The sequence below is a fragment of the Asterias amurensis genome, chromosome 9, assembly GCF_032118995.1.
Source record: "Asterias amurensis chromosome 9, ASM3211899v1".
In the NCBI taxonomy this organism is placed as follows: domain Eukaryota; kingdom Metazoa; phylum Echinodermata; class Asteroidea; order Forcipulatida; family Asteriidae; genus Asterias; species Asterias amurensis.
Window position 1 is genome coordinate 7179814 of NC_092656.1, and position 12295 is coordinate 7192108.

Here is a 12295-nt window from a genome sequence, read left to right on the forward strand (position 1 = left end):
TGAAAGCGCACAACTTCGTGTGACAAGGGTGATTTTTCTTTCATTTTTATCTCGCAACTTCGAGGACCTATTGAGCTCAAATTTTCACAGGTGTATTATTTTATGCATATGTTGAGATACACCAACTGTGAAGACAAGTCTTTGACAATTACCAGTAGTGTCCAGTGTCTTTAAATACCGTTTATTCTTTTTCATGAAATGAGCGTCTGTTGATCTTTGTAATATGTGAAAAAAATAATAGGAATCATTCTACAAAGGCAAAGGATGCAGCTATAAACGACAGTGTTTCTGGGGGCAGTTAGAACTATACTCTGTAAAAGGGCGCAGGAGGGATGTTCAGAGCAACGAGGGCTTGGGTTTATTGACAAGCTTCTTGAGTTAGGTCTTCATTTCTAACTCATGAAATCATTGTCTGGTGATCTTTGTAAAATGAGATATATGAATCATTCTTTAAAGGCAAAGGATACAGCTAAAAATTGCAATGTTTCTTGGGCAGTAAGAACCATACACTTTAAAAGGAGGCAAGAGGGATGTTCAAGCTTCTCAGTAAACCCAACCCCTCGTTGCTCTGAACATTGTTCAGAGCAACGAGGGCTCGGGTTAACTGAGAAGCTTCTGAAATAATGGTCTTCATTTCTAACTCATGAAATGAGTGTCTGGTGATCTTTGTAAGATGTGAAATAGGAACCATTCTTTAAAGGCACTGGACACTATTGGTAATTACTCAAAATAATTGTTAGCAGAGCAATGGAGAGCTGTTGATAGTATCAATCATTGTGAGAAACAGCTCCCTCTGTAGAAACGTTGTTTTTGAGAAAGAGGTAATTTCTCGCTCAAAAAGTCTTTTTAGGCATTTGCAAGCACGCACAAGACATGTTTTTTTCTGTCATTATTCTCTTCCATTGACCAATTGAGTCCAAATTTTCACAGGTTTGTTATGTTATTCATATGTTGGGATACACCAAGCGAGAAAACTGGTTTTGACAATTACCAAACGTGTCCAATGCATTGAAAGGCATGTGCAGGGGAAAATTATTTAAATGTTTCAAGTCATGTTTAGGGACATTAAGACATTGCAATTTGTGCTTCAGAGATGAATTGTTTTCAGCGATAAAGTTTTTATTTCAACTTGTCTTCTTTCACTCTGTCTTCAACAGCCAATGGAACAGTCTACACATGGGGCGGAGGGACGGAAGGTCAACTAGGTCATGGGTCAAGGGTCTTATACCTGCGTGACCCCAATCCACTATCCCATGATGCATTGCCCAAAGTATCACAAGTTGCATGCGGAGATTCATACACTGCTGCTGTTACAGGTTTGTCCTTTTATGTTTGATTGTCTGTGTGTAGTCAGGGCATGATAAATATTTCAGATTATTTTAAAATATGTAGGCTTATGAGAAGTTTACGTATGATTGAATTTTGTCCACAAATCACTTTGGAATTTTTTTTAACTAAAGCCTTTAAAGGGAAAGTATTGGCTTGTGGTGGCCGAGTGGTTAAGAGCACCGGACTGGCCTGGTGAATCTGATCAGCAGAGTGCGGGTTCGGGTCCTGGTTGTGACACATTCACAGCGGTCTCTGTTTTTTCAAATCGTAAAACTTCATTCATTGTTTAACATTACCTAATTTGCAAGAAATATACTCCCTTTTAAAGTGTATGTCAAGTTTTGCAAAGGAAAAGCATGTGAAAAAAATATGATTTTTTTTGTGTCAAATTGTATAACTTAGATCATTGTATGTAATGCTTTTAGTTATTTGCATTTTAGGATTAAACAAAGTAAAATTTATTGGATCAGGACTTGAACCATGCTTGAACCAACGACCTCCGGATGAACGTGTCGTAGGTCGTTGGTTGGAGGTCATTGGTTCAAGTTCCGCCCAAGTAAGTTTCTCTTTCTTTAAACTCAAATTTTTAAAAATCTACCCAGTCACTCAGTTTCCCTTGTGGTTTATTGCTTGATTTTTCTTTATTTGCTTTATATTTATTTGATATTTCATTCAGGTGATGGGATTCTGTACATGTGGGGTAAGAGTAGTCACGTGATACCGATCCCGACGATGGCGAAACAAACGACGCCTAGGAGAGTCGCCCCAGCGGGATATTCAGTGGCTAAGGTGGCTTGTGGATCTTGGCATACTATGGCAAGCATTGGAAGACCAGGTGGGTCCCTTTAAGTTTTCTACTTCAAAGAGTATTGGTTTGAATGAAGGTGCTTTAAAATTGTGTAACTTGTTATGGAAAACTTGGTTCGCTTTTCATAGAGTAAAGGCATGAATGATGGTGCTTTAAAATTGTGTAATTTGTGATGAAAAACTAGGTATGCTTTTCATAGAGTAAAGGCTTGAATGATGGTGCTTTAAAATTGTTTAAATTGTGGATAGAACAATGGAAAACTTGGTTCGCTTTTCAAAGAGTATATATGGCTTGAATGAAGGTGGTTTAAAATTGTGTAAAATTTGGATAGAACGATGGTACTACAATCCCGGCCATATCACGTTGGGCCCCCCATAGCCAAAAGACTTTTTCTCCCTTCTTTTTTGTTTCCCTTTTCTTTATACAAATGTACACCATACTCTGCAAGCAATGAATGTTCATTTTGTGTGCACATTCTAAACATTTTTACAGCCATCTTTTTTACTTTGGATTAATTTGAAACAATTTTTAGGCTGAACAACTTCTTTTTGGGCCCCGCTCCTGAGGCTCCCGGCCCCCGTTCAATGTTGGCTCTTTCTCTGCGCGGTCTTTGCTCCAGCTGGGGTAAACCACATTGAGTAGGGGAACGGGGGAGGGTATGATTAGTTTCACATGGCCCAAGTATTTTGGCCGGGATTGTACGGTTGGAAGCCAGTAGAATTGTATTGCTTTCCCTTTATTTTCAGTAGGATTTTAACTGTAGCTTGTTAGTAACATGAGATTTTCGAATAAAATCTGGGGGAAAATTTGATTACCTAGTAAGACAAAAAAAAAAAAGGGCAGTCTGCTGGCCTTTGGATATAGCATTATTTTATGGGATTTTTTAAAAACAAATTACCGATGAATTGAAGGTGTATTCTTTTCAGTAAGGGGGGGGGGGAGGTGTAGTGTCAGCGACAATCTTACCACTAAAGCTATGAATGATGCGGGTTGGTAGAGTGAAAGGAATATAAAGACTTGTTGAATATAAATAAAGGCTTATTGGGCGTCAGATATTGAATAAAGACAACAACAACAACAACAACAACAAAAATGTCACACACAGATTTGGTTGGAGCGTAAAGCTAGTTCTCTTATCATCATACTTATTAATCCAGCAGCAGAGTTGTGGGTTCGAATCCCGGTCATGACACCTTTGCCTTGACCATGCACTTAAACATAATTGCTTCGTAAAAAGTTGGGAAGGTAGTGCATTCTGCTCAACCAACCAGGCTCCTACAGTGGATGATACCCAAGCCTACATCCTTATGGACTGTGAAGGGGGTAACCCTGTTTCAGCCCTAGGAGTAGGGAGGGAAGCAACATGCCCCTAGTGGAAGTTGCTTTGGTCGATAGCCCTCACCTTGAAGTGGCCGTCCAGCCTTGTGTTGTTAGGTGATCTCTCGTTCTTAAAAAAAAAAAAAAAAAAAAAAAAAATCATGACCCCTTGGAAATCCATGAAAAAGTAATAAAAAAAAAGGGCTTTCTTGGTAGTTTGTTTCATCACTTCCAATCAATACCGGGTAGAGTAAACTTGTCGAACCTAATGAGGGTACTTTCTTTCGCATTTGGAATTCAAAAATAATTAGTATAGAAAGTGAGAGCTGACTGATATAAAGTGTAGTAGGTTGGTTTAATTAGCTTTAAAGACACTGGACATCTTTGGTAATTATCAAAGACCAGTCTTCTCACTTGGTGCACCTCAATATATGCATAAAATAACAAATCTCTGAAAATGTTGACTCAATTGGCCATCAAAGTTGCAAGAGAATAATGTAAGACAAAACACCCTTGTTGCACAGTTTGTGTGCTTTCAGATGCCTAATAAAAAGTGTTCAGGCCTGATTAGATTCAAACATTTGAGTGAGAAACTACTTTTTTCTTCTTCAAAAAATATGTTACTTCAGAGGAAGCTGTTTCTCATAATGTTTAATACTATCAACAGCTCTCCATTGCTTGTTACCATACAAGTTTTTATGCTATTATATATTTTGAGTAATTACCAATAGTGTCCAGTGCCTTTAAAAAGACCAATGTGGTACTAACACAGATTGCTATGAATTTTGTGCAGATGATGTTGGATTGTAAGAATAATACTGCAGTGTAGTCAGTTTATTGTCATCATGTGATGGTATTATGTATTAGATTATATTTTATGGAAAGGTTTGCGGCAACACCATGTAATGACTATCTCTAAATGAGTTGGGGTGGATATCGTATTTCCACCATGCAAAGTTTCAAATCCTACTTAGATCATTTTATTATTATTTAGCAGTATTTTTATGGGTAAAATCTTCTGGTAATGAAAGCAAGGAGCCAAGAGCCTTTGTTTTGTAACTTGTGGATCTGAAGATGCATGTATAGAGAAGATGATGGAGAAATCTTAGTTTAAAAAAAATATATCCAGTCAGTTTCCCTTATAGTTACATGTAGTTACTTGACTATTAAAACATTTTAACCATAATTTGACAACAATCTAGAAATCTGGAATTAGACTGAATAAATTGCTTACAGTGGACCACAATTCGAATCGTCTCAATTAAGTGTGTAAACACAAAGATTAATAATAGATGTTAAATTTGCATTGGGGATAAAGAATATCATTTTGGTTTTTTACCCATACACAGATGTGTGTTAGCACTGTATACTCAGTACCTTCCCGAGTCCTGTGAAAAAATGTCACAAGCATGTTACTCGGGTGGGATTCGAACCCACGACCCTTGCAATTCCAGAGCAGTGTCTTACCAACTAGACTACCGAGGTTGCCCGGTTGCTAGAGGCAGTCCAAATCCTATGTTTTGGCAGCGGGTACCGCAACGATATAAGAGATGTTAAATTTGCATCGGGGATAAAGAATATTGTTTTGGTGTTTTACCCATACTTTCCCGAGTCCTGTGAAAAAATATCACAGGCATGTTAATCGGGTGGGATCCGAACCCATGAACCACAACAAAGATTAATGTTGAAAGTCTTACGATAGGAGATGAGAGAAAAGGAACACGATGATACTGATACTTGTTCGTATCGAATATTAGCAATTTAGTGAATATCAAAATGTTGAAGCTACGGAGTATTAACTACTCTCTCTTTTGAGCTTATATTTTCCTGCTAACAGGTTTGGACCCAACTCTTCCAAAGTGAGGTTGTTTAACATACTTTCACCCATCACATTGTCAATACTGGTTGTGGTCTCACTTTGAACCCTTTCTCAAAGGCGTTGAGCCCGGTTCATACTTCCTGGGAATGCGCAAGCAATTCTTGTTATGTCACAGGGTTTGCTCTTAAAGGCAGTGAACACTATTGGTAATTACTCAAAATAATTATTAGCACAAAACCTTACTTGGTAACGAGTAGTGGGGAGAGGTTGGTAGTAAAAAACATTGTGAGAAACGGCTCCTTCTGAAGTGGAGTAGTTTTCCAGAAAGAAGTAATTTTCCACCAATTTGACTTCAAGACCTCAGATTTAGAACTTGAGGTGTCAAAATCAAGCATCCGAAAGCACACAACTCCTTGTGACAAGGGTGTTTCTTTCATTATTATCTCGCAACTTTGACGACCAATTGAGCTCAAATTTTCACAGCTTTGTTATGTTATGCATATGTTGAGAAACACCAAGTGAGAAGACTGGTCTTTGACAATTGCCAATAGTGTCCACTGTCTTAACTAGTTAGCTTTTCATTACACTGGTCAATAAACTTTTGCAATTGTCCATAATTCATGTTAGGGATGCTTTTTCACACTGAAGTAGCCAGTCTCGGACCGCTTTAAAAGAATTTTGACTTCACAAATTTGCAACAAACAAAGCGCAACAAGTGCTCTCCTGCCTGCGATTTACTCTTGTGGAACCTTTGCAGCAAAAACAGAGCTGTGACAATAAGTTCTTCGCAGGAAGTATGAACTGGGCTTCAGTCTTTAAGAATGACTCTCTCTGCTAGGGTCATCTTGTTGCATTATAACGTGGGTCATGTTGGTTTGTTAGCTGTTTGTTTTTTAAGAAGCAAAGTTTGTAACGTTTTTCATTTTTGTATGCATTAGTTAACAACTTTTAGCAAAAGATCAAACATTTCCTGTTATAAATTTAAACAATATTTCTGAACACATTTCCATTTCACATCATGTACCTATACATTTTGGTATAACATTGTAACTGGATGTAAATTCATTGCCCATTAGGTGGTTTTCTAGATCACTATACAAAGATCCTTCATAATGTTAGGACAGTATGTCATCTCAATGTTGACACAAAGTTTAAATGAGTGTTATTCATAAACTCATTCTCTTTGTATCATTGTAGAAATTCTTAAAATCAATCATTCTTGGTTCTTGTGGCTTTCCCTTCATTCAAAGTGATTCTTCAGGAATAAACTAGTCTGGCCCCTTCTTAGCAGAATCAAGTATCGATATCTGCTGTTTGTATTGCACATAGGGAACGTGACCAAAGATGATCAAGTTATTCTCATCAAACGAGTTGGTTATGAAATAATAACATCATCAACAAGGCATTTATTGATGTTACAAAAAAAATTTCCGTACCTTGGAAGGTTTTATCTGAAAGCTTTATTGTTGTTTTTTCTTCTCAAGAAGTTCAGATAGACCTAGTACAAAAAAAGATTAAGCAAAAAGAAAGAGCCTGAAGTATAAAAACATGTTACTATAACATTACTAGTAAGAGAATACATTAAAGACATTCGTACCACATAAGATTTCATCTGAAAACTTGAATGTTGTTGTTGTTGTTATTGTTGTTTTTTCTTCTCAAGAATTTCAGATAGGTTTTACTTTTTAAAATTTGTAACTACTACTCTTTCAACAACAACAAAATGAATAAAAAGCCTAAATAAAAAAAATAAAACATGTTGCTATGAGATTGTGGTCAGAACACCTTTCTCAGAATGTCTTTGAAGTGAAGTTTTTCTCAAGTGTTATATCTTGATCGCAAAGTTTGTATGTGTCTGTTTTCACACACAGAACGGCAACCTCTTGAAGAGGAATCTGGAGATGAGCAAGATGATGACAGTGACTCCTTGGAGGATATGGAGGCAGCATCTAAGAATGTAGACATCCAACAACCTCAAGAAGTGAGTCATTTCATACAGCCCTCTGACCACACTCCCCCTAACCCTACCTCAAAACCCTTCTTCTAAACTAATGCATATTAATAATCACAACCCCCCCCCCAACCACCCAGCCCCTTTCCTTAAAAAGACAATCATTAAGTAGGTATATACATATTTTAATATTAATCTAAAGAGGATTTGATATTCCCGATTAAAATTTTAAGCCTCAAGTATTCAATATATTTTATCCCAATTCCAAGCTTCAAAAACATCTGTATGGAGGAACCAGCCAGTGACATGTTCAAACTGTTTTTGTCAATAGAAATGCCAAAATTGAACCTTCTTTCCTAAGTTTTATTCTTTCACATCTCTTGGTGTTTTTACTTTTACAAGTTTTAAAACAAAGATGGTACCAACATGGGGTTTAAGGGGTTTAAAACATAGATTATGCTCTCTTATGTAAAAAAAAAAAAAAATGACCAGGGGTCGATTTAAAAAAGTGTTAGGACAAGTCCTTACTTAGGACTAGTCCTAGAAGATATTTAAAACCTAAGGCTAGTCCCAAGTTAGGAAGAGTAACTTGTCCTAACTCGAGATAAGACTAGTACTGACTCTTTGTGAAATCCACCCCTGGGTGGACAAATGACTCATTTCACTTGATCGCATAACATTTAATAATGTGCATTGTCAATTGCAACTCTTCCTCCTCCTTGTTTAATCCATACAGTCTAACCCTGATGATACCCTTCTCGCTTCCCAACAACCAATGTTTGAGAGGAAACACAAAAAGACTAAGTCTAGAGACTACATAAGGCGCGAAGGTACCAGGTTGACGCTAGCCGAGTTCTACGCCCCGACCCCTCTCCCTAGTGTCCTACCGATGGAGGCCGAGGGATCAGACCTTGACATGGATTCCGATCCAGAAGAACTAGAAAAAGACAATAAGGATCAGGCTGTTGTTAATCCAGAGGGGACTTTAACTACAGGAGTAGTTTTCCAGAGGGAGGATAGTGAAGTCGAAGGAGAGACTGAGATGATTTCAACACAAGAGTCAACAAGTTTCTTTGTTGATATGTCTGTTGCTCCCTCCTCTGTTCCAACCCAAGCGATTGGAAATGCCTTTGAGACTGCGAAGCCAGAAAGGGCAAGGCGGAAAGACGTCAAAGACGACAGACCTTTAAAGACGAGTCAACGCCAGACCCGTCGACCTGAAACACTCATCACGCGATCTAAAACAATGCCGGTCGCAAATCGCAAACCGTTGAAAATGGCGTCGACGAGCAACGCGACAGCATTCGATTGGAGCAATCCTTCGCAGCAATCCACGGACAGTGCGCAAAAGAAAGACCGTTTTGTAATTCATAAGCATGTATCCGTCCAGATGAATAGGAAAGTTAATAGCGGATCAGGGGATAATGTTAGGGGCATGAAACCAATAGCTCAAATTGGTCTCCTCGGTTCCACAAACGTGAAACTCGCAGCAACCAGAGACAAGAATGTCATGCCTCAACCTCCTAAATTCAACCGCGCCAAGACGTACTACGGTCGGACGAATCAAAGAAAGAGAGTGGAGGCGGAGCCTCAGAAAACCAAGCTTTTGTCCACGCTACCGGCAGCCGCCCCGCCACCTCAACCCCATTTGATACCCAATTCTAAGGTACACCCCGGAGGGCATGCTGTACTCGGCAGACTACCAGGTGCGGCGGCAGACAGCTCACCAGTCCGTTCTAGGGCCAACCACGATCTTAAGCCTATCATCTCAGAGGGATCAGACCGTCTTGGGTTGTCGGGGCAACCATTGTTTTCATCCGCATCGTCTTGGCGAATGCGAAGCAAAGATGAGGATGTTTTATAACCGAAGGAGAACCAAAGCTGTTAAAATTACACTACCAATATTTATGGTATTGATCCGATGGCCTATGGTTTATAGATTTTAGAAATCAGTCTTTTAATAGTTATTCTTATCTTCAAATTTTAAAGATGTGTTGTTTTGGGGACACTGTGTCTTTAAATATCTCCTTTATATCTGCCCAAAACAATATCTTTTGTTTGCTTATCAAGAACATTTATTGACATAAATTCAAGATTTTCTTTAACTTGATGTGTATGATTTAATTGATAAACACTGAGTTTGACTGAGTGAAAACTTTTGTAATCAGGCATTTCTGATTTAAGACAGACTACGCTAATTCTACTAAAGATAAAACATGATTTTAGGTTTAACAAAGTAAAATTGACTAGAGGTGGATCTGAACCAATGACCTCAGTATTAAGGTGCTGGCGCTCTACGAACTGAGCTGTCTAGCCCTATGTTGGTGGTCTCCTCATTCTGTCAATATCTTTATTCAGAGTGCCAGTCAGAAGCCATACAACCGTTAAATGCTGTGTAGCCAGGGATCACTGCCAAGTTTTGGGTACAACCTGTGAAGTGGCAGCCAGGGGATCACCTGAAGTGGATGCAACTTTTTATTAATAAGTAGGGCATTGATTTACACATTAACCTGGGATGTCATTGGTTCGAATCCCGCTCTAGTAAATTTGTCTTTGTTCAACCAAAAATCATTTTAAAATTTACACGGTCAGTTTTCCCTTGTGGTTCATTATATGATAGAGTTAAAACATATCAAAAAGATAATTTAACCAAATTGAAAACAAATAACAGAAGGAAATTGCTAAATCACAAAACCTTCTGGCATTTTTTTTTTTTTTTTTTGCGAAAGATTTATCACAAAATCCCACCAAACTGTTTATAATCAGGAATGCTTGGTAAATTTGAGATTAATTAATTCCAGGGGAATTTCTAAAAGAATTTAAAAGATTGAAAAACAAAATATTTAATGACCTGATGTTTTGACCCTAGCAGAATCTTCTTGAAGGCTTAATGACAACACAACACAAGACAACCTGTTCATGTACTTGTGTTTTGTTGTCATTTTAGCCTTCAAGAATGACTCTGCTAGGGTCAAAACGCCATGCCATTAAAGACAGTGGACACTATTGGTAATTTCTCAAAATAATTATCATCATAAAATCTTTCTTGATGACGAGTAACGGGTAGAGGTTGATGGTAAAATATTGTGAGAAACAGCTCCCTCTGAAGTGACGTAGTTTTCGAGAACGAAGTAATTTTCCACGAATTTGATTTCGAGACCTCAAGTTTAGAATTTGAGGTCTCGAAATCAAGCATCTGCTTTTTTTCTTTCATTATATCGCAAAATCGAAGACAGATTGAGCTCAAATTTTCACAGGTTTGTTCCTAATAAGATTGCAATATGTTTATGCATTTATGTTGAGATACACGAACTGTGAAGACTAGTCTTTGACAATTACCAATAGTGTCCACTGTCTTTAACTATTTCTTGCATTTATACCGTTATGTCCTTTTGCTGGTAAGCAGGTTGCAACTGCTGATTCTCTTTTCTAATTTATAAGATTGCAAATTGTGTAATTGTGATTGTTTCTAGCTTGCAGTGATTAAGTGATTATTGGTGCTGAATAATTTATCGACTTCATGGATTATGGTTTATGACAATATTTTTTATAAATAGTTAAATATGTAAGATGATTTAAGAGTTGTCTAAGTCAATAGAAACCAAAATATACCTGCCTTTTTACGAGTGTGTGATTTAACAAATAGCGAAATATGTTTCCATATATTTTTTCTATCTGACATGTTTATATATCAGAGTTGTACAATCAATGATTTGATAAAGAATTTATGGTTATTTCCTCAGCTTTATTATAATTACTGTGACATTTTTATTTGTGTGGAACGTTGTTTTATTGATCTATTTTGTTAAAATATATATATTTCCCATGACCTGAAAATAAAGAAAATGGAACGCTTGTATGTTTTATTTTGTGTGTTTTTAGTTTAAAGAAAAGATAACTGTCTGCTGATTTATTGTTGTTTTGTTGTTGTTGTCTTTTGGTGGGGTTTGTTTTTGAAAGATGTATTGATTGAGGTAGTGTTTGAGTTAAGTAATGAATCATTCCTTCTAAATAAATAACCATCTTAGTAAGCTTGGCAAACTAATTCATGTCATACCACTTATATTTTTCACATATACTCTTACTTTTTTGCAACTATGTTGACAAATCGTGCCAATAATGTACAGGTTCACTATGGTATACATTATGTTGCGATACACCAGTTGGGAATACTGGTCTTTGACAATTGCCAAAACCACACCTGCCCTTCCATCCAATAGTATGCAATCGCTTGAAGAAGAAAAACAGAGCTATTATATATTTCGCTGTTTTGGATTAATAATGGCAGATGGATACAATTACTTTCGCTTCCCCTACCAATTCCCCCTCCCCACCTCCACAAAAAAAGGACAAATATTTCAGGAAAGCCTCACCAAGTATCTGAAAAATTAAGCCATCCCATCACATCCATCTATTGTGCACAAGCTGGTGTGATTTACCGTCAAAATTTTACAGAGACAGATACAGCAGAAAGTAAAAACAACCACTATATCCAGATATGTTTGGAAAAATTTGTTTTCCAAGAAGGGGTGATTATTGATCAGGGCCATTGTTTTCACTGCGTTTGCCCGTGACTTTTCTAATCCTGGCATCGTTTGGATTGATGTGTTATTCTTGGAGAGTCAGCTAAAGAGAAAAGGCGTGGATGAGATAAGATTGTGTTTTGCCAATCGCACTCTGTGGTGGGATTATGACTGAATTCAATACGAAGAAGAAGCCATGGAACAATATTGTCAAAGACCCTAAGTGAAAAAAATAGGCCCTGAGAAAAATACTGATTATGTGCTACCCTTAAATATCAGGACAGTGAACTCTGTTCAAACGGGGTCTTTCTCTTTTTCTCTTTTTCAAAATTGAAACATCTCATATTTACCATTTTCTGAAACTTGTGATCTTGATTTGTTTTTAATTGCTTTATAATCGAATTAATTTAATTAATAGAACTGCAGATGTAGATTAATTATGTTATTATCAAGGGAAACATTTCGAGGTTTATCAATCACAAAAATGTAATGCTCCGAGCTGAACATTTTTAATGAAAACATTTCTACAATTGAAATTTGCTGATGGG

The 12295-nt window shown here is 37.3% G+C and overlaps 1 protein-coding gene across 2 annotated transcripts in view; it reads left to right on the top strand.

Moving 5' to 3' along the window:
• The window catches only part of LOC139942109 (uncharacterized), a 118351-nt gene extending 107284 nt beyond the window's left edge, over positions 1-11067 (top strand). For both annotated transcript variants that reach the window (XM_071938809.1, XM_071938810.1), the window contains 4 exons: positions 1158-1316; positions 2006-2164; positions 7145-7254; positions 7961-11067. In XM_071938809.1, the coding sequence (XP_071794910.1) occupies positions 1158-1316; positions 2006-2164; positions 7145-7254; positions 7961-9088 (1556 nt within the window). In that variant the 3' untranslated portion in view covers positions 9089-11067. The remainder of the gene's footprint in view (positions 1-1157; positions 1317-2005; positions 2165-7144; positions 7255-7960) is intronic.
• The last annotated feature ends 1228 nt before the right edge of the window (positions 11068-12295 follow it).